The 22200-nt window shown below is 47.2% G+C and overlaps 1 protein-coding gene across 5 annotated transcripts in view; it reads left to right on the forward strand.

Moving 5' to 3' along the window:
• HEPACAM (hepatic and glial cell adhesion molecule) overlaps positions 1-22200 on the forward strand; it is an 88299-nt gene that overhangs the window by 54034 nt on the left and 12065 nt on the right. For all 5 annotated transcript variants that reach the window (XM_043500987.1, XM_043500988.1, XM_038380664.2 and 2 more), the window contains one exon: positions 10008-10289. In XM_043500987.1, coding sequence (XP_043356922.1) covers positions 10008-10289 — 282 coding nt within the window. The remainder of the gene's footprint in view (positions 1-10007; positions 10290-22200) is intronic.

Consider the following 22200-nt stretch of genomic DNA (forward strand, 5'->3'; position numbering starts at 1 on the left):
AGTAGTACCAGAGAAGAAACAGAAACAGAAGGAAAACAGCATCAAAGTTTGCTTACAGAAGGAACAAAACAACACGGGTTGCAGGATCTCATCAACATTCCACTCTTCAATGCCCCAGAGAACTTCAGCTTGGACAAACCTTCTGTGACCGGGGTCCTAATGGGGAGCCAGCGGTGGTCACTCAATGAGGGTGAACTGCAAAGAATGGGGCAGACAATCCCCATAAAGCTGTTGGCTATTTCAATACTTAGATTTACCAAGCCAGCATAAAACAGCTTCTTTATTACCTCACGGGGTTTGTTACAGGGATTGGTTCCTGGGTTAGTGTTTCTGTGGTGTGGTATTTAGGTCCTGGTGAGTATTTGCTTCAGGTTGGGGGGCTGTCTGTAAGCGAGGACTGGCCTGCCTCCCAAGGTCGGTAAGAGTGAGGGATCATTTTCCAGGATAGGTTGTAGATTGTTGATGATGTGCTGGAGAGGTTTTAGCTGGGGAATGTACGTGATGGCCAGTGGTGTTCTGTTATTATTCTCGTTGGGTCTGTCCTGTAGTAGATGACTTCTAGGTACCTGTCTTGCTCTGTCAATCTGTTTCCTCACTTCCCCAGGTGGGTATTGTAGTTTTAAGAATGCCTGATAAAAATCTTGTAGGTGTTTGTCTGATGTGGCACCTGGGATTTCCTGGCAGAAATTGCCACAGACATGGATCCTTGCAGCCTTCTGCTATTGGAGCCCAAGCGCAGACAATGGGCGTTGACTATACAAGGCTTTCATGTAGGGTGTCATTCACACTAGTCAGCTATCGTCTTTGAGGGAGTGGTTCAATAGCATAAATAGGAGGTAGTCCCACATATCTCACAATGGGAGATGGCACCTGAGTGCTCTCCATGCCTTTGGAATCTCCCTCTTTGAGGTCACTGCAGATTGTGAGGTGAAACCATCTTCCCCTGATTAGGAAGTTCCATAACAATCTTACACAGTGACCACAGGAAGGCACCCAGGGGCCAGCAGAAGCCTCTGGCAGAGGGATGGGAGAGGTTAAATCTGGCCATTCTCTATTAACCTCTTTGTGTATGGACAGAACAATATGTAGAGCTAGCAATGCCCCTGGTTGGTTACAAGCCCAGTTAAATGTGTAGTGTAGACAGGGCCTAAGCTAAATAACTTTGTCATTGGTAAATTTTCTCACCTCACTATTCTCATTTCTACCCAGGTCATTTAAGTAGAGCCATGCACAGATACAAAATTTGTATCCGCGTCCGATTTGCAATCCACGAAAATGGTCCATGGATATTTGTATCCGCGGATGTGGATATCTGCGGATATGCAGGGCTCTACATTTAAGGTCACCATAGTTTGCAAGAAACTCTCTGAAAAAGCACAAGAACAAATCTGCACAGACACACCCCTAGAACCCCGACCTGGGGTATTCTATCTGCTACCCAAGATCCATAAACCTGGAAATCCTGGACGCCCCATCATCTCAGGCATTGGCACCCTGACAGCAGGATTGTCTGGCTATGTAGACTCCTTCCTCAGGCCCTTTGTTACCAGCACTCCCAGCTATCTTCGAGACACCACTGACTTCCTGAGGAAACTACAGTCCATTGGTGATCTTCCTAAAAACACCATTCTAGCCACTATGGATGTAGAAGCCTCTACACCAACATTCCACACAAAGATGGGCTACAAGCCATCAGGAATAGTATCCCCGATAATGTCACAGCTAATCTGGTGGCTGAACTTTGTGACTTTGTCCTCACCCATAACTATTTCACATTTGGGGACAATGTATACCTTCAAATCAGCGGCACTGCGATGGGTACCCGCATAGCCCCACAGTATGCCAACATTTTTATGGCTGACTTAGAACAACGCTTCCTCAGCTCTCGTCCCCTAATGCCCCTACTCTACTTGAGCTACATTGATGACATCTTCATCATCTGGACCCATGGAAAAGAAGCCCTTGAGGAATTCCACCAGGATTTCAACAATTTCCATCCCACCATCAACCTCAGCCTGGACCAGTCCACACAAGAGATCCACTTCCTGGACACTACGGTGCTAATAAGCGATGGTCACATAAACACCACCCTATATCGGAAACCTACTGACTGCTATTCCTACCTACATGCCTCTAGCTTTCATCCAGATCATACCACTCGATCCATTGTCTACAGCCAAGCGCTACGATATAACCGCATTTGCTCCAACCCCTCAGACAGAGACAAACACCTACAAGATCTCTATCATGCATTCTTACAACTACAATACCCACCTGCTGAAGTGAAGAAACAGATTGACAGAACCAGAAGAGTACCCAGAAGTCACCTACTACAGGACAGGCCTAACAAAGAAAATAACAGAACGCCACTAGCCATCACCTTCAGCCCCCAACTAAAACCTCTCCAATGCATCATCAAGGATCTACAACCTATCCTGAAGGACGACCCATCACTCTCACAGATCTTGGGAGACAGGCCAGTCCTTGCTTACAGACAGCCCCCCAATCTGAAGCAAATACTCACCAGCAACCACACACCACACAACAGAACCACCAACCCAGGAACCTATCCTTGCAACAAAGCCCGTTGCCAACTCTGTCCACATATCTATTCAGGGGATACCATCATAGGGCCTAATCACATCAGCCACACTATCAGAGGCTCGTTCACCTGCGCATCTACCAATGTGATATATGCCATCATGTGCCAGCAATGCCCCTCTGCCATGTACATTGGCCAAACTGGACAGTCTCTACGTAAAAGAATGAATGGACACAAATCAGACGTCAAGAATTATAACATTCAAAAACCAGTCGGAGAAGACTTCAATCTCTCTGGTCACTCGATTACAGACCTAAGAGTGGCTATCCTTCAACAAAAAAGCTTCAAAAACAGACTCCAACAAGAGACTGCTGAATTGGAATTAATTTGCAAACTGGATACAATTAACTTAGACTTGAATAGAGACTGGGAATGGATGAGTCATTACACAAAGTAAAACTATTTCCCCATGTTATTTCTCCCCCCCACCCCACCCCCCAGTGTTCCTCAGATATTCTTGTTAACTGCTGGAATTAGCCTACCTTGCTTGTCAGCATGAAAGGTTTTCCTCCTTTCCCCCCCGTGCTGCTGGTGATGGCTCATCTTAAGTGATCACTCTCCTTACAGTGTGTATGATAAACCCATTGTTTCATGTTCTCTGTGTGTGTATATAAATCTCCCCTCTGTTTTTTCCACCAAATGCATCCGATGAAGTGAGCTGTAGCTCGCGAAAGCTTATGCTCTAATAAATTTGTTAGTCTCTAAGGTGCCACAAGTACTCCTTTTCTTTTTACACATCATCCTAAATATTGCAACCCATTATGTCCCCTTCTCCCTACTTTTAGTCATTGTTTAGGTAAGCTGTGCACATCAAGCCAAATCTATCCTTGATTTCATTGGAGTAACACCAAGCATGAGTTTGGCCCATTTAGATCTTTCACTCACACCTGCCAGGCCTCTGATCATGAGTATTGATCATCCCTGGATTCCCTCTAGCTTGTCACTGTCTTCCTGGTACCAAGGTGGCCAGAACTGAATGGTGTACTCCAAGGGCAGTCACGCCAGAAGAATCATTGCCTTGTGACTTGATGCCTGTCCATATGCTGCCAAGTCCCTTTGAAATGTCATTTCTGGTTTGCCAGGAGAGACCTGGCCCCAAAATTGCTGGTGCCTCACGGCCCACATTGGGGAGGTTCTCAGGCCACTCCGTGGGCCAGGAGTTTGAGACCCCTGACATAGATGAACCTAATCTGTTGGGGAAGAGTCAACATGGTTTTTGTAAAGGAAAATCATGCCGCACCAATTGACTAGAATTCTTTGAGGGGGGCAACAAGCATGTGGATAGAGTGTACTTAGATTTTCAGAAAGCCTTTGACAAAGTCCTTGACCAAAACTCTTAAGCAAAGTAAGCTGTCATGGGATAAGAGGGAAGGTTCTCTCATGGGCTAAAAGATAGGAAACAAAGGGTAGGAATAAATGGTCAGTTTTCAGAATGGAGAGAGATGAATAGTGGTGTCCCCAGGGGTCTGTACTGCGGCCAGTCCTATTCTACATATTTGTAAATGATCTGCCAAAAGGGGTGAACAGTGAATTGGCAAAATTTGCAGATGATACAAAATTGCTCATGATAGGCAAGTCCCAGGCAGACTGTGAAGAGCTACAAGGGGATCTCTCAAAACTGGGTGAGTGGGCAACAAAATGGCAGATGACATTCAGCGTTGATAACTGCAAAGTAATGCACATTGGAAAACATAATCCCAACTATACATGTACAATGATGGGGTCTAAATTAGCTGTTACCGCTCAAGAAAGATCTTGGAGTCATTGTGGAGAGTTCTCTAAAAACAGCCACTCAATGTGGAGTGGCAGCCAAAAAAGCAAACAGAATGATGGGAATCATTAAGAAAGGGATAGATAATAAGACAGAAAATATCATATTGCCTCTATATAAATCCCCGGTATGCCCACATCTTGAATACTGCATGCAGATGTGGTTGCCCCGTCTAAAAAAAGATACATTGGAATTGGAAAAGGTGCAGAGAAGGGCAACAAAAATGATGAGGGGTCTGGAACAGCTTCCATATGAGGAGAGATTAATAAAATTGGGACTTTCAGCTTGGAAAAAAGGCGACTAAGGGGGATATGAGCGAGGTCTATAAAATCATGACTGGGGTGGAGAAAGTGAATAAGGACGTGGTATTTACTCCTTCTCATAACACAAAAACTAGGGGTCACCAAATGAAATGAATAGGCAGCAAACAAAAAATTGTTTGTTTAAAACAAACAAAAGGAAGTACACCTCTACCCCGATATAACACGACCCAATATAACACGGGTTCGCATACAACACGGTAAAGCAGCACTTTTGGGATCAGCGCGTCAGCGTGTCTGGCTCAGACACGCTGCTCTAAGAAGCGTTTTAAGGGTGCTGGGCCGGAGCCGAGGGGTTTGATAAGGGGCAGAGGGTCTCGGGGGGCGGTCAGGGAGCAGGGCGGGTTGGATGGTTCAGAGGTTCTGGGGGCAGGGCAGTCAGGGGACGGGGAACGGGGGCATTAGATAGGGTGTAGGAGTCCCAGGGTGCCTGTCAGGGGGCGAGGGTGTGGATAGGGGTCGGAGCAGTCAGGGAGCAGGGGAGTTGAGTAGGGGTGGGGTCCTGGGGGTGATTAGGGATGGGGGGGTCTCTGGAGGGGGTAGTTAGGGGACAGGAGTGGGGGGGTTTGGATGGGTCAGGGATTCTGAAGGGTCAGTTGGGGGCAGAAAGTAGATGGGGGTCAGATGGGGGTGGGGCCAGGCTGTTTGTGGAGGGACAGCCTTCCCTACCCGGCCCTCCATACAATTTTGAACCCTGAAGTGGCCCTCGGGCCAAAAAATTTGCCCACCCCTGTATTAGGCATGGGCAAATTTTACAAAATAATTGTTGTAATTAAAGAGAGGAGATACAATTTAACCATTGTAGAACAGATTTATTTACTGAATACACCGTGTTAGTTCTGACAAAAATGATTTGCTGACTATTAATAACGGAAATGCTTGAGGCCAAAGGAAGTTCGATATAACACGATTTCACCTATAACGCGGGAAGATTTTTTGGCTGCTGAGGACAGCGTTATATTGGGGTAGCGGTGCATTTCTTCACACAACACACAGTCAACCTGTGGAACTCGTTGCCAGAGGATGTTATGAAGGCCAAGATTATAACAGAAAAAGAAAAGGAGTACCGGTGGCACCTTAGAGACTAACAAATTTATTAGAGCATAAGCTTTCGTGAGCTACAGCTCACTTCATCATGCATGCTGTAGCTCACGAAAGCTTATGCTCTAATAAATTTGTTAGTCTCTAAGGTGCCACCGGTACTCCTTTTCTTTTTGCGAATACAGACTAACACGGCTGCTACTCTGAAACCTAAGATTATAACAGGGTTCAAAAAAGAACTAGATAAACTCATGGAAGGTAGGTCCATCAGTGACTATTAGCCAGGATGGGCAGGGATGGTGTCCCTAGCCTGTTTGCCAGAAGCTGGGAATGGGTGACAGATCACTTGATGATTCCCTGTTCTGTTCATTCCCTCTGGGGCACCTGGCATTGGCCAGTGTCGGAAGACAGGATACTGGGCTAGATGGACCTTTGGTCTGGCCCAGTCTGGCCGTTCATATGTTCTTATGGAGTAGCTGTTTGGCTTTGCAGCAGGACAAGCTTCCTGCCCTTAGCACGTGTTACACTAAAAACGCAAAGTGCTTTTCATTATTCATCGTTCTCATTTGCTAAGGATCTTTAGGAACCCTTGTTAGAATTCATTGTTTGTTTGGTGATATTCCCGGCCCTGTACAAAACACAAATGCACAGACAGCTCTGTGCAACAGTGCTCCAATGTGCTGTTTGCCTTCAGGCTGTGGAGCTCTATTATTCAACATTTGTTTAGATTTCTAGTTTATTTACTACTTCAGAAATGCCAAAGACAAAGGACCTAGCAACTCCAGAGCACCGAAAAGCATGACCTTACTTCTTGAAGATGGTGACAGCTAGGTAACTAGGAGTCAGAACAACATTATCTCACTGCAAACGCTACCAAGTGCAGGGTTTCCTGCTGAGTCCCATTGTCCTCCATATGGTCATATGGGTGAAATCCTGGCCCCAATGACCTCAGAACTCCCATTGACTTCAGCGGGGCCAGGATCGCACCTGATCATACTATGGAAAGCTGGTGATTTCAAATGGGTATACGGAGTGCTATCTCTAGTCTCAGTACTGATCATTCACAGGAGCCTCCAGGAAGGTTTAGTTTCCTATATCCAGTCCAAGAGAAGTCTTGTAATTAGCATGACAGCTATGGCAAAGTCCTGCAATATCCTGGACAAACCTTACTGATTTAAGTTGAAGTATCTTAGGAGTTCATTGTATGGAAAATGCAAATGTTCACATATTATTGTGGGATTGTGTGTGACGTCTCCGGGGAAGAGACCTGATTAATGTAAATGCTGAAAAGTGTTAGAAGCTTCAAAGGACTATTTGAAACAAGGTGAACTTTTAAAATTCAGTGGGTTCCCCAAGAAATCTCTAGGGGGAGGCGTACGCAAATGTAACTCCTCCGGTTCTGCAAAACCCCGTCCTTTGGAAACTACACCCTGAGGAGAAACCCATTGTCTAGGACTTAGCTATTCCCATATCAAACCCCAAACTGTATAAAGGAGGGACTAAGCTTTGCATGAGTGTTCTTGTTCTGAGAAAAAGGAGTTATGAGCTTGTAGCCACCCAAAAATTTTGTTTGAAGGACTGTTTACCTGCCTGAGCCTTTGTGGGGTGATCTCTGGTAAGTTTATTTGTAGGTTCTTGTATTGTTTGTAACATGTTTTCTCTATAATGCTTTCACTTTAAGAATAACTGTGCTTGCTTAGAAAGAGCCCTGTGTTAACCGTGGCAATTACACTGTTTGAGGAGAAGGCAAAGCAGGCCTGCTTAGACAGTTTGACTTGCTGGGAACTCACAATATAGGCAGGGGACTGTGCATCCTGGAAATATGCCTGTCAGGAGGAAGAGAAACACAGGGCTCTGCCCAAGAGATGTTATGCCCGGGGAGCTGGAAGCCTGAGGGTGGGTGCACTTGGTGGGCCCTAGGGGGGAAATACAGGTACAGTTGCTCTGACCTGTGACAATTAATAGGCATGTTGCTGGTTGTGCTGGTTTGCCAGATACTTTTTGTGTCAAATGTGTAAATTTTGACAAAACCCCACAGAAAACATGTCGTCTGCCATTCTTTTCCATTTTGAAACATTTTAATTTCAGGGACTTTCAAACTTTTGTTTTCAGTTTTATTTTATAGGTTTTCCTCGTTTCCATAGCAGTAGTGCATAATATGAATTCCTACTTGCAGGCAGCTGCCACTTAGTACAGATTGAAACATCTTATCTTTTTTCTCGATTGAAGCGTCTCCTGTTTGTGCTGTAATGAATGGAATAGTCTGCCACTTTGACACGAATCATTATGCTCTCCGACCAGCGACGTTATGAAATAATGTAAAAATAATAATAAAAATATAAACATGAACAAACCATAACAGTCTAAGCAACATTTCACAATTCTGAAATGCAATTTTTCTGAAACTGGAAATGTGCAGAAATTCTGTTTTGCCGGAAATTTTGAAAACATTTTTCAGCCCAGTTTGGAATGAAAACAAATTTTGAAATGTCCAAGTTTCCTGCAGAATGGAAATTTGTTTTGATCAGCTCTAGCTGCTAGCAAGATCCCCATATGAGCTGATCCACAGTAAGAACACGTGACGTGCGCTTAATAATGAGAAACTGTGCAATTACTCAGTTTGTGGAGCTCTATTGTTATTTAACCTGGGGATTGTGGTAGTGCCCATAGGTCCCAATCAGGCCCCACTGTGCTAGGGGCTGTACAAACAAATGGAAGACACAGTCCTTGCCTGTATTACTGGCTGCACACAGGTTTGTAGTCATTTTTAAATGTAAAACCCTGTGCTACGGAGGGACGCTCTCAAACCTGATTTAGAGTTCAAACAGCCCCAGCTCTGGTCTGTTAGCCCCCAGCTAGGCACCTCCTGCTGCAGGGACTTGCAGGGTGAATCGAGCTCCCTGCTGCATTGCCAGGCATCAGGCCCCGTCGTGGCTGTGCTGGGCAGGCCTCCATGAGGCCCCTCTCCCAGCCTGGCTGCGGCCACATGCCCGTCTTGCTCCCTGAGTCAACGCCCTGCCCCGGCTTCAGGCTGTATGTGGGCCAGCTGTCTCCACCAGCAGCACCCAGATGTGCTCTCCCCTAAGCTGGTGCCTCCTCCTGTCAGCCCTGCCAGCCAGGTGACCTGCAGCCACTTGGGTAGGGCAGCGCTCTCACTCTGGATTGGCAGCACCCTCCTCTAGTGAGAGCTTCCTTAGCTCCTGTCTCTGTCACCCATCACGTCAGACAGGGCGATTGAGGGAGGGTGGGCCATGGCATGTGGCATGGGGCCTCTGTGGAGGCCACAGACCCATGTTTGGTTAATGTCACTGCCTCCCAGCACCAAGTGTGGGAGGGGAAGCCTCTCCCTAAGTATGAGGAGCTGGGATTTCAGCTGGCTGATTAACATGTCAAGGGGCTTTTGCCATTACCAGCACACTGTGAATGGAATCCCGGCAGCAGCTGGGGACAGAGGGCCATGACCAAACTGCTTCAAGGTGGAATGAGATGGAGACAAGGGTTTATAAAACAAAAAATTGGAGAGACTCACAAACATGCCTGCTAACCCCTATGGAGAAGAAGGACATCTTTGTGGTTTAGGTGCTGGGCTGGGATCCCAGAGCACTGTGCTCTGTCCCAGCTCCGTCATAGACTCCCCGTGTGACCTTGGGCAAGTTCTTTAATCTCTCTGGGTTCAGGTCCCATCTGTACAATGGGGAGAGATGACCCTCCCTTTGTCTATTAGAGGGTAAACTCTTTGGGGCAGGAGCTGTCTCTTCCAGTATGTGTCTGTCCACCTCCCAGCACAATATGGCCCCACTCTCCTTTATGGTCTCTGGGTGCAAACAAATAATGACATGGATTGCTAGAAAACTCAGCAGTGCTTTGCAATCTGATTGCTCGGTGATTTGAGCCTGGAGGACATGGGGATTCACTCTTCTTCGGTGCTCCTCCATGGCCAGACCCCCTGACTCTTTCGTGGCTTTGTTGCAGTATGGTTGATTGTCGGGGGGTTGGTTTTATCATCAGGGCTGTCACATTCTGCCTCCCTAGCATCTGGCACTGCCTGCAGCAAAGTCAGAGCGTTTGCTGAGTCTGAAAGAAAACCCCAAAGAACCCGAAAATGGCCAAGTGCAACCAGTGAGCGGGACTCAGCTGCTGGCTACACCAGTTTCTCCTCAGGCCGGGAATGGGGAAAGATATTGGAACAGGGGCAGGGGTTGTAACACTGCAGGGAGATGCCGTCTCTTTCATAGTGCTAATTAGGAGTGTTTTTATTTTCTTTTTCTTCTAGTTCCAATTTCAAAGCCTCACGTTGTCCTTGCATCATCCACCGTGCTGGAGCTAAGTGAGTATTTCACCCTGAACTGCTCCCACGAGAATGGCACAAAGCCCACCTACACCTGGCTGAAGGATGGCAAGCCCCTCAGCAATGACTCACGGCTGCTTCTCTCCCACGATCAGAAGATGCTCACCATCACAAGAGTCCTCATGTCTGATGATGACATTTACAGCTGTCTGGTAGAAAACCCCATTAGTAGCGGGCGCAGCGTCCCGATAAAGCTGACAGTGTATAGTAAGTATTCCGACGGCGTGGACATGTGGGGGAAGGCATACAGTTTGTGTGGTGACATTGTCCATTCGACGTGCCGCAGAAACTCTCCAGCCTGGCACACATGGGGATTTCAGGCAGGGCATGTTTAAATCCAGTGAAAAGCCCATGGAAAGCAGTGCACAATTGTGACCTGTGGTGGAAATCTGCTGATAGCTGTAAAAGGGGCCCCTCTTCACTCGGCACCATATGGAGCCAGCCCTTCAGCAGCGCACTAGGGTGTATTTTTTAATAGTAATTTTTTAATGACTGAAACCAAATAAACGAATCCCTTGCCCTTTACTGGTGTTTGCTCTGTATTACTAAGATGAGTTAATTGTTACAGGAAGTGACTGAGTAATTGGTAGTTGCTGATACCAAATGATATAACTAACAAGTAGTTGCATAAAAGCAGTAATTATCTGCATGTGCAGAGCCCACGGTGTGTGGGGCCAGGTTCCCACTCTGGGGTGGCCGATCTTTTAGAAGGCTTTTGCCTTCTCACTGTATCTGAAATAGCCACTCTCCGATTCTGTGTGGGTGAAGTGTAGGTGAAATCCACCTGCCATCTGCAGCTAGAGCATAGCATGGCAGTGCAGCCTTCTGAGGCCACTGGGCCTGTCTCTGAACTGCAGCCCCTGCACACTGACTGCCTGGAGAGATCCTGTGGTCCATTCCTTAGTCCTAGCGCAGACCACTCTCGCCACTGCCCTCCACACAGTGCCTTCCTGTGGCAGAAAGGAGGTGCCAAGCAACCACTGGATGGCCGCAATGCAAGGCACAAGTGTTGTAGAGATCTTTACCCTCTCCCAGTGCATGAGAAGTGAATGACACTGTCTCAGTACTAATGCTTACAAATACTTTCTGTGATCTTCTCTTGGGATAATACATTCTGCAGCTGAAGTTAGCCTATAAACTCCCCAGTAGTTAGCACTGGTTGTTTAGTCCATGTTAAAAAATTCCTACACATGATTTCTTTGAGAAGCCCTAGTGTGAAGGTGTTTTGGAGCAGGGACTTGAAATCTGGCATGGCGGCAGCCTTTGGGTCAGGGAAATGGCATTTGCTGCCCCCATATACATCTACCCAGATTTGGCATCTGAAAATCACTGCACATGCTCACCAGACATCTGTTAAGACAAGTAGTGAAATCTCAGAACAGTCCATCACGGAGCGAGTTCCAGCCCAGGGCTGTGAGGCTGAGCAGGGCTCTTCCTGCAATTGCTCCTCCTGGTCCATGGGGCTCAGTGTGGTATCGGGCACAAGAATTGAGAGCAGGTAGACTCTCTGTCCTGTGCTTGCTGCTCCCCTGCAATGCCCAGCAGCACTGGGGGCCAGGAGCCGCAGGGAAGGCTGAATGCATGGGACAAGGCCAGACCGGGGACAGGGGGTTGGAGATGCCTGGAAAGGGACGGAGACATTCAGTGTGTGGCCCTGCCTCACCTGCTGCCACCATCCAAACCTGGCACTGATGGGGCAGTTCCGTGAGGCGGGTCTGTGGCACCCATCACTGTTGTATCTGAGCCTCACAAACATCCAGGGCTTTGTTTGCACTGTCTGTCAGGCGTCCTGCAGGCTCTATCTTCTGGGAAATGTTGTATCCCTGATGGGGCATGCTTCATAGAATATCAGGGTTGGAAGGGACCTCAGGAGGTCATCTAGTCCCACCCCCTGCTCAAAGCAGGACCAATCCTTAATTTTTGCCCCGCGATCGCTAAATGGCCCCCTCAAGGATTGATCTCGCAACCCTGGGTTTGGCAGGCCAATGCTCAAACCACTGAGCTATCCCTCCGCCCTCACTTCCCACTGAGTTCAGACAAAGGGCTAGGCTGCATTGCTGGGCACAGCCCGCACTGTACTGCTACTGAACTCAAACATCTCCCTAACTTAATAGAGCATTAAAATGCGTGTAATTCCCACCCCAGTGCATGATGCAAAACCCAAACATCAGCCAGTCTGCTAAGGTCTCTCCTGTCACGTTAACCACCCAGCTGGTCCCAAAGAGTGAAATGCTAGTTCCATGCTGAAAATGAGTGAGAGTGAGAAGGCAGGAATCTGTGTCCTCTTTAGCCTTTAAACTCTCTGAAGTGGGGAAAAGTCACTGACGTGCTGAACTTGTCCTCAGAGCTGCAGGACAAATAGAGCTAAATTAGATGCCTTTCTTTGCTTGTCACAAGTCCTTTCTTTTCTGTCCCTGTAGCTGGGATACAAAGCCTGATTGTACATGTACCAGAGAAATGCAGTGTTCAAAGAGGGGGGCTCCTGCCTGGTCCTCTCTGTGGACGAAAGGCCTGTGCAGTTCCATGGCCGTGGCACCTTTACCTGTGTAATGCCCTCTGGACCCTGCGTAACAAAGTGCCACAGTTCTGTCCTGCCAGGCCAACAGTGCCTTGTGTCAGCCTGGCGGTGGGGCCAGAGCCTATCCCACATTTGTAATTACAGGCTCCAGTTATAAATGGGGGTTAATACTGGACCTATGCAGAATGTTTGCAGGTGGATGTGAGGGTGCCAGGGTTTTCTGAATCTGATGTTCATGCAGAAGTATCCTAACCAATGAAATGCTGCTCTTTACAACCAGGGCTGGAGGAAACCTTGCCAACTTTATAGCAGTGAGAGGGATGGAGACCTCTTACTTTTGAAGAAATCGGGATGCTTAGGCAGATTCTTGGGGCCAACCGCCATGTGCAATCTCAGAAGAGAGGGTGGTTTGGGTCTGGCTCCCCTTATCTGTCCTTTAGGCGCCCAGTCTCCTGTGGCACCTAGAACGTCTTCCATATTCATCAGGGCTTTCAGGCCAGGAATGTTACTCCATTCCAATGGGGGTCAGGGTAATTAAAAATTAAACTGTCAACAGACTTTGCTCTAGTTGTTTATAATATTCTAATAGACACACACACACACACAATGTTCATTTAATGCATGGCTAGAATTTGTTATCTTCATCTCCCCCAGCAAACCCATCTCAGTCCTTACAGTCATTGATTACATTTGTCAGGAGAATGAGTTCAATCTCTTTGTGCTCAATGCTGGTTTTCCTTAGTAAATATTTGTATCACACTAGCTCCTAGAGATCTTGATCAAGATCAGACCCCCAGGGGGCTGGGCACTGCCCAGAAACAGAGCAAGAGACAGTCCCTTCCCCTAAGATCTTGCAGTCTGAATAGATGAAGCAAAGAGTGGGGCATTGGGAAGGGGAAGTGACTTGCCCAAGGTCACCCAGCAGATCAATGGCAGAGCCAAGAACAGAACCCAGCTCTCCTGAGTCCCCATCACTAAGCCCACTCACAGTCTATTTTTAGCCTGGTCATAATTCACATTCAAGTCTAGCTGAGGATGCTGATTGCCACTGGTCAGATGAGCCTTTCAGGTGATGCTATAAGCTTGCACCGACCCCTGTGCTGCTCATCTGGCATCTCACCCACCAGGAGAGGAATTTTTTCCACTCATGATGTTAAAAATGCAGTATTGCCAACCTCAAACATTCAAAAATCATGAGCTAGGCTCAAACAATCATGAGATTTAAAAAAATACATATTGGGTTCTTTTCTGTGGCCTTAGAAAGTAAACTTGAGTGAGCTAGAAACTTACTCATTTAAAAATGAAGGCTGAGATTCTCATATCATCACTTGACTCCAGGAGCTCGGGCTTTAAGAAGAATGTCAAAACAGTGGCAGCTGTTCTCCTTGAGGCCTGCTATGCTTTCCTCTTTGCTCTCTTTGCTTTCCTCTCTCTCAAACACCTCTCTTCAGCCTATTTGACTCCCTGGCATAGCGCAGTGCTGCAGGACATCCTGTTATTAGCTGTATCTTCCCAGCTTGCAATGTAGATCTTGAACATTTCCAAGTCCCTCTTGCAAATGTCCTTGAACATCAAGCCACGCCAGCCCAGTAGCCTTGCAGGTTCTCCATACAGGAGATGCTTTGGAATGGGTCCATCATCCGTCTGATGCAGAAGACCAAGGCAATGGAGATGTCTATATTTGAGATTAGTGATTGGATTTGGCAATTTTGCTTTACTTTGGTGTCAGGTATTCTGCTTTCCCACTTGATATTTAGAGCACAGTATGGACAATGGGTGTGGAAGGTGTTTAGTCTTCTTTATGCCTGTTGTTGGAGGTCCAGGTCTCACCACCATAAAGCAGCATGCTCGAAACACACATCTGGCAAACCCATACCTTGGTGTTCAGTGTTAGTTTCCTGTTATCCCCCACACACTTAGCCAGTTGGCCAAATATAGGACCTGACTTCCTGATGTGAGATTTAAACTTTTCATCTAGAGATAAGTTATCTGATACAGTTGATCCTAGATAGCAGAACCTGTGCACCACTTTTAGCGTGGTGTTAGTTGTTGAAACTTCTGGTGCAATCAACACACCTTGTGCCATATTCATTGTCTTCTTCTGATGGTTAGTCCAAATGTATCACAAGCTAGCGAAAAGCTATTACAAAGTTGTAGAAGCACCTCTTCACTGTGTGTGATGAGTCCTGCATTGTTGGCAAAAATACATTCTCTTATCAGCAGGTGTTGGACTTTGTTGTTTGCTCTTAGGTGTGCAATATTGAAGAGTTTTTTCCATTTGATCTTGTATGGAGAGGAGAAAGCATGACGAAGTAGCAGACAGAATAGACCAAAGAGTGTTGTGCCAAAACACATCCCTGTTTGAAACTACAGGACATTTCTGATCTGTCAGATTGATCACCTTAATACTAGACTGTAGCCTTCATGGCATCATGGAAGAATTGAATCTGACTGAGGAGGACTGGGGGGCAACCAGTTGTCTCTAGCAGTTGAAAAAGGCTTGTTCTTCTGACCAGGTCAACAGCCATTGTAAGATCTAGGAAGGCAACGTAGAGAGGTTTTCCTTGTTCTTGACGTTATTCTTGCAGCTGCCTTAGTGTGAAGACCATGCTGATAGTAGATCTACCAGCATGGAAGCTGCACTGACTCTGTGGATATGAATGTTCAGCCAGAACTTACGTTTTGAGAATGACCTATGCAAATGCCTTGCCAGCAACAGTGAGGAGACAAATTCCGCAGTAGTGGTGGCAATTACTGCAATCTCCTTTTGTTTTACATAGTGTTATGATGTTGGCATCCTTCATGGCTTGTGGTGCCCGTCCTTCCCTCCAGTAGCCAAGCAAGACACTGGGCAGCACAACCTGCCCTTGTTTCAGTACTTCAGCTGGAATTCCATCTCTTTCTGCAGCCTTTCCTGCTGCTAGAAAGGTGATTACCTGCACTAGCTCATTTTTAAACTGTTCTGTATCAAGCTATTGGATGGTCTGAGGCTTGGGGATTGCATTTAGTACTGCTTCAGGAACTGTGGCTTCACATGAATCGATTTCGTGATAATGTTCAACCCATCACTGCATCTATTTGCTCCCATCAATAATGATGTCTCCATTAAGAGATTTGAATGAGGCAGTCTTTTTGGTTGAAGGACCTATTGCTTTCTTGAAGGCATCATACATACAAGCATCCACTGAGAATGGAGATCTAAGAGGTGTCTTCTCACACAGATCGAGCCAGTATGATTAGGACATTGCCTTGCTGTTCATGGCATTGTTCTTTGGCCACTCTGCGGTGAGCCTGTGTCTCAGGAGGGGAGTTTCTGTTGTGGTGCAGATATGCTCTGCACTTTGATTCAATAACTGGAAGCATTTCTTCAGAATATGTGGCAAAGCAGCCATTATCTTGTACAGTCTTTTTACCAAAAGCTACCATTGCAGCTATGTGTATATTCATTCTGAGTGTATTTATGCTGCATCAGCATTCAGGAGAAGTGCAACTGGTGATATAGCTTCCAGGAGATTTGCAGTAAATTGGAGACATCTTCCTTGGTCTTTTGTGTTGTTGATGTTAATACATGGGCAACAGTTTTGCTGGGTATGATGGAATTTCCATAGTGAAAGCCATATTTTGCCACATACTGTGAAAACCGCGAGTCTGGAGAACATCCTGTAGATGTTTTCTACAGGTGACAATTAAATTCAGTCAGTGCCAGCATCCACATCTGCAGTGTCTCCACAAGACTGTCCAGCAAGAGACTGCCTTGGAAGTAGGTATCGGTCATGCACAGTCCTCTGGGGTGCAGAGCTCCAGCCTTTGCCCATTGTTGTTCATTTTCCCCACTCCATAGTGGCCAGTGCATAGCAGCTACATCTTGTGACCTGAGCTGACTCTGGTGTTGAAGTCTCTCAGTAGACAGAGTTGCTTGCCCAGTGGTAGCTTGCTGATGGCACTGTCAAGTTGCTGATAGAACAAGTTCTTTTCAAAGCTGTAGAGTGATGGAGCAGATATACTAATGATGTTGGCAAAGCCTCCTGGGGAAGATATTCTTAGTGGTACAATTCATTCTGATGTTGCAATGGGACAGTCAACCATGGATACTACTGCATTTTTGACTGCAAAACCCACCCCATGTTCATGGTGGTCTTGTTTGCTTTTTCTGTGCCAGAAGAAAGTGTAATGCCTCTGGTGCAGAGAGCCTGTCAGTTAGTCTGGTTTCAGAGAGACGGCCTACATTGATGGCAGACTTCCTAGGGTCACTGGCCTCCTCCAGATCATTTAGCATATCAGAGCACATTGTCCTCACATTCCAACAAGCAAGTTTGAAGAGGGCGACCATTCTACCTGAACGTTCAGTGCGGATGCCTCGGCAGACAGAGGTGTGCCTCAGAGTCAAAGTCTTCCTCTTGGTAGCACTGACTGCATCCAGAGGTTTGGAAGACCAAGATGTTTGGAAGCCAGCACAGCTGCAGGAAATGCCAGGGGGCAGAGCTGAATTGCAGTGCCAACCACCTGCCACTTTCTCTGCAGTGGATTTAGTTCAGGGTTTTCTCCCCTAGCTTTTGCTCAACTAAGAATTAGCTGCAAAGCAGCAGCAAATGGAATGACTCCTTCACAGATATTGTTTTTCATTCCAATTGGTATCAGGCTTACCTGCTACAAGACTGTGGTTATTGCAAAGACGTGCACCAATTATCACAATAAATTATCATCAATTATCAAGATAAAATTGAGAGAGTTGGCAACAGTGAAAGTCCCCTCTTGCAGGGGGGAGTGACTAGGAGAGAAGTTCATGCTCTGTTATATTTGTGGTAACACTTGAGAATTTGTGCCTAAACTTGTTGCCCAAATTTTATAATCATAGGTTTCACACGTGCAGAGGAGCTGAGCAGCCCATCCTCAGCTGAAATCGATATTTGCTGTAGGTACTAATGAAAATCAGGCCCTTGGTGCTTCCAAGTGGACACCCAGTTAGTGATCACTGAGATAGGCAGATGAGCAGATCCATAACCTCTGTAGCAGAGCTGGGCAAATAACTGATTTTTCGGTTCACTGGCAGTTCCAAAAAATATTTTTTTTAAAAAAAAGTGGTTCGATCCGAACCAAATCCAAAAACTTCTGAAGTTTTTGGTGAATTGGCAAAGTCTGCTTTGGAGCCAAGGAAACTTTTCATTTGACACAAACCATTTTGATTCTGGCAATTTTTAAGGGACTAGAATCACAAACCAGCTGGAAAGCCCCCACTTCTAGCTCCAGTCTTAGGGCATTTGGGATGTGGGAGACCAGCATTCAGGTATCCCTTCTGCAGAGCAGGGCTTTGAATGTGGGTTTCCAAGTACTGCAGGGAGCTTCCTGACCATTAGGTGAATGACTGCTCTAAGGTAGGGCTCCCTCAATCTCTCCTCTTGGTGCTGTTCTACCATGCAGAAACTAGTCACTGGGCCAGAGAGAGTGAGAGAATAAATGACTTTATGGTCTGGTGTTTAGGGCACTCATCTGGGAGGTGAGCTGCTCAACTGGCTCTTTAGTTATTTATCCAAAGTGGAACAGCTTCAACGGGCCCGTGTGAGAGCCCCAGAACCCACCCGTTAGAGTGCTCGCCTGGGGGCTGGACCCACGTACAACTCCCTGCTCCACAGCAGGTAAAGAGGGGACTTGGACCTGGGTCTCCCACATGCTAGATGAGTGCCCTAACCACGGGGCTAAAGGTTGTCAAGTGGGAGTCTCCTCCACTACTACTTTGTGAACAGTACCAAAGTTCCCTTGTGACTCTAGCCCCCCAAAAAAGATTTTTGGCCAGAATGAGTCAGTGAATTCACATCAGATTTGCTGTGAAACTGTGTTTTTCAGTGAATAATCTATTTTTCTGAAAAAGTTTGCCCAGCTGAGCTCTGTAGTCTTGTCCTCTCAGCCTGTCTCCACATGATGGCTAGAGTTACTGGCCTACTCTTGGCACCCCTCTGAAACCCAGAACGTTACAAACAAGGTAACTAACTCTGGGAACATTTTTGTGAGCAAGCTGTTTTCAGAACAGTTTATAACTCTGCAAAAGCTAACTCCCAGCATGCATTGCTCAGAGCGAAGTCTGCATATTCCACACCTTTCAGTCCTTGTTGCATGGCCTGGAGGTGAGCGCACGTGGGGCTGAGTACAGCATGGGATGTTCCCTCACAGGAGCGGAACGAGAGGGAACCTATCAACTGGCTGGAGCTCTCAGAGTAGCCATGGAACAGAGGAGCCACCCCGAGTAGGCACTGCATCCACGCAGCCTGCAGACTGGCCTGAATTCAGGTGGCTGGGTGCTGCTCCACCGATCTTAGCTCCCTCTCCTCGGTGCTGAGTCTGAGCCAGTCAGTGATGTTCCTGCACAATAAGCAGCTCAAACTCTCAGCCCCTGGTGTAACCCGGAGGGGTCTGCGGGAGGCGGTTCTCAGCAAGAGGCCCTGGTCACACCACAAGGCCAGTTGTTCTATACTCCCCTCCTGAGAGCGAGGCACAAGCTGGTTGGAGGAGGCAGAGGGAGAGGCCTGGCTTGAGGTGATGGGTGAACCCAGGGGCTTCAGTCTGACGGACACCAGCCCCAGACTGTAGCCATGTGTTACAGCGAGTGTCCATATGCACAGAGCATTGGACAGAGGGCTTGAAATCAGTGGGCAACACGGCTTTTACACAGCAAAACAAAATCACCATGTCCTGGGGCCACCATCTGGCCCAGAGCTCAGCTGGGCACCCACCAAACCAGGAGCATCCAGCACCACTGGAAACAGCATGAACATGGGCCATAATCTGCCACGTGCAGCCTGGTGCCCAGAAGATTAGCCCTGCCAGGAGCAGGAATGTCACTACAGCATGGGCATTTCTGCACAGAGCCCATTTCTGAGTCAAAGGTGTTGGGGCTAGACCACATAGACCAGGGATACTCAGACTGTGGCTTGGGAGCTGCGAGGGCTCTTTAATATGTCTCCTGCGGCTCTTTGCAGCACACATTATTAAAACACTGTGTGATTGAATTATTAACCAATCTAAACTATTAACCAATCAGGAGGCTTTTACTATGTTATTAGCCAATTGTAGTTGATAAAATAATAATAATTGATCAGTCATTTTGCTATGAGAATAATCGATACACATATTATTTATAGGAGTGTTGATTAATTGCAGTTAACTCACACGATTAACAAAAAAAATTAATTACAATTAAAAAAATTAATCATGATTCATCGCAGTTTTAATCGCACTGTTGTACAATAAAATACCAATTGACGTTTATTAAATATTTTGGATGGTTTTCTACATTTTCAAATATATTGATTTCAATTACAACACAGAATACACAGTGCACAGGGCTCACTTTATATTATTATTTTTTATTACAAATATTTGCACTGTAAAAAAGCTAAAACAGTATTTTTCAATTCACCTCATACAAGTACCGTGATGCAATCTCTTTATTGTGAAAGTGCAGCTTACAAATGTAGATTTTTTGTTACATAACTGCACTCAAAAACAAAACAATATAAAGCTTCAGAGCCTACAAGTCCACTCAATCCTACTTCTTGTTCAGCCAGTTGCTAAGACAACAAGTTTGTTTACATTTACAGGTGATAAGGCTGCCCACTTCTTATTTACAGTGTCACTTGAAAGTGAGAACAGGAATTCACATGGCACTTTTGTAGCCGGCGTTGCGAGGTATTTACATGCCAGACATGCTAAACATTCATGTGCCCCTTCATGCTTCGGCCACCATTCCAGAGAACATGCTTCCATGCTGATGATACTCATAATAAAGAATGGTTTCAAAGTAGCAGCCGTGTTAGTCTGTATTCGCAAAAAGAAAAGGAGGACTTGTGGCACCTTAGAGACTAACAAATTTATTAGAGCATAAGCTTTCGTGAGCTACAGCTCACTTCAGGTGCCACAAGTACTCCTTTTCTTTTTATAATAAAGAATGTAATTGTATGTCTTCTGCTCTGTTTTACCTGCACTTTGCCGTATATTTCATGTTCTAGCAGTATCAGATGATGACACAGCACATGTTGTTCATTTTAAGAACACTTTCACTGCAGATTTGACAAAACGCAAAGACGGTACCAATGTGAGATTTCTAAAGATAGCTACAGTGCTCGACCCAAGGTTTAAGAATCTGAAGTGCCTTCCAAAAATCAGAGAGGGATGAGGTGTGGAGCATGCTTTCAGAAGTCTTAAAAGAGCAATACTCTGATGCAGAAACTACAGAACCCAAAGCACCAAAAAAGAAAATCAGCCATCTGCTGGTGGCATCTAACTCAGATGATGAAAGTGAACATGCGTTGGTCTGCACTGCTATGGATCGTTATCGAACAGAACCCGTCATCAGCATGGACCCATGTCCTCAGGAATGGTGGTTGAAGCATGAAGGGACATATGAATCTTTAGTGCATCTGGCATGTAAATATCTTGAGATGCCAGCTACAATAGTGCCATGTGAACACCTGTTCTCACTTTCAGGTGACATAAACAAGAAGTGGGCAGCACTATTAGGGTTGCCAACTTGCTAATCGCACAAAACCGAACACCTTTACCTCTCCCCAGCCCCGCCCCCACTCACTCCATCCCCCCTCCCTCCGTTGCTCACTCCCTCCAACCCTCACTCACTTTCACCAGGCTGGGGCAGGGGGTTCGGGTGCGGGAGGGGGTAAGGGCTCCGGCTGAGGGTGTGGGTTCTAGGGTGGGGCCAGAAATGAGGGGTTCAGGGTGCAGGAGGGAGTTCCAGGCTGGGGCAGGGGATTGGGGTGCAGGAGGGGGTGAGGGCTCCAGCTGGTGGTGCAGGCTCTGTGGTGGGACCAGAGATAAGGGGTTTGGGGTGCAGGAGGGGGCTCATGGCTGGGGCAGGGAGTTGGGGTGTAGGAGGGGATGCAGGGTCTGCACTCTGGAAGGGAGTTTGGGTGCAGGAGGGGGCTCAGGGCTGGGGTTTAGATGCAGGAGGGGATGTGGAATGCGGGCTCTGAGAGGGAGTTTGGGTGTGGGAGGGGGCTCAGGGCTGGGGCAGGGGGGTGGAGTGCAGGACAGGGTGTGGGGTGAGGGCTCCAGGAGGGAGTTATGGTGCGGGAGGGGGTTCTGACCTGGGGCAGGGGGATGGGGTCCTGGAGGGGGATTCGGGTGCAGGCTCCAGTTGGGTGGCGCTTACCTCAGGTGGCTCCCGGATGACAGTGCAGTGGGGCTAAGGCAGGCTCCCTGCCTGCCCTGCCTCCATGCAGCTCTTGGAAGCGGCTGGCATGCCCTGCTCCTAGGCCGAGGAACCGGGGAGTTCTGTGCGCTGCCTGCTCCTTCAGACACTGGCCCTGCAGTTTGGGCAGGGACAGCATGGGGAGCCCCCGTGGCTTCCCCTGCACATAGAAGCCAGACATGCCAGCTGCTTATTGGAGCCGCAGAGAGCCAGGGCAGGCAGGGAACCTGCCTTAGCCCCGCTGTGCCACCAACTGGACCTTTAGCGGCCCGGTCAGCAGTGCTGACCAGAGTCACCGGGCCCCTTTTCGACTGGGCGTTCCGGTTGAAAACCAGATGCCTGGCAACCCTAAGCATTATGTCCTGCAAATGTAAACAAATTTGTTTGTCTGAGCGATTGGCTGA

The sequence above is a fragment of the Dermochelys coriacea genome, chromosome 22 (assembly GCF_009764565.3).
Source record: "Dermochelys coriacea isolate rDerCor1 chromosome 22, rDerCor1.pri.v4, whole genome shotgun sequence".
NCBI lineage: Eukaryota > Metazoa > Chordata > Testudines > Dermochelyidae > Dermochelys > Dermochelys coriacea.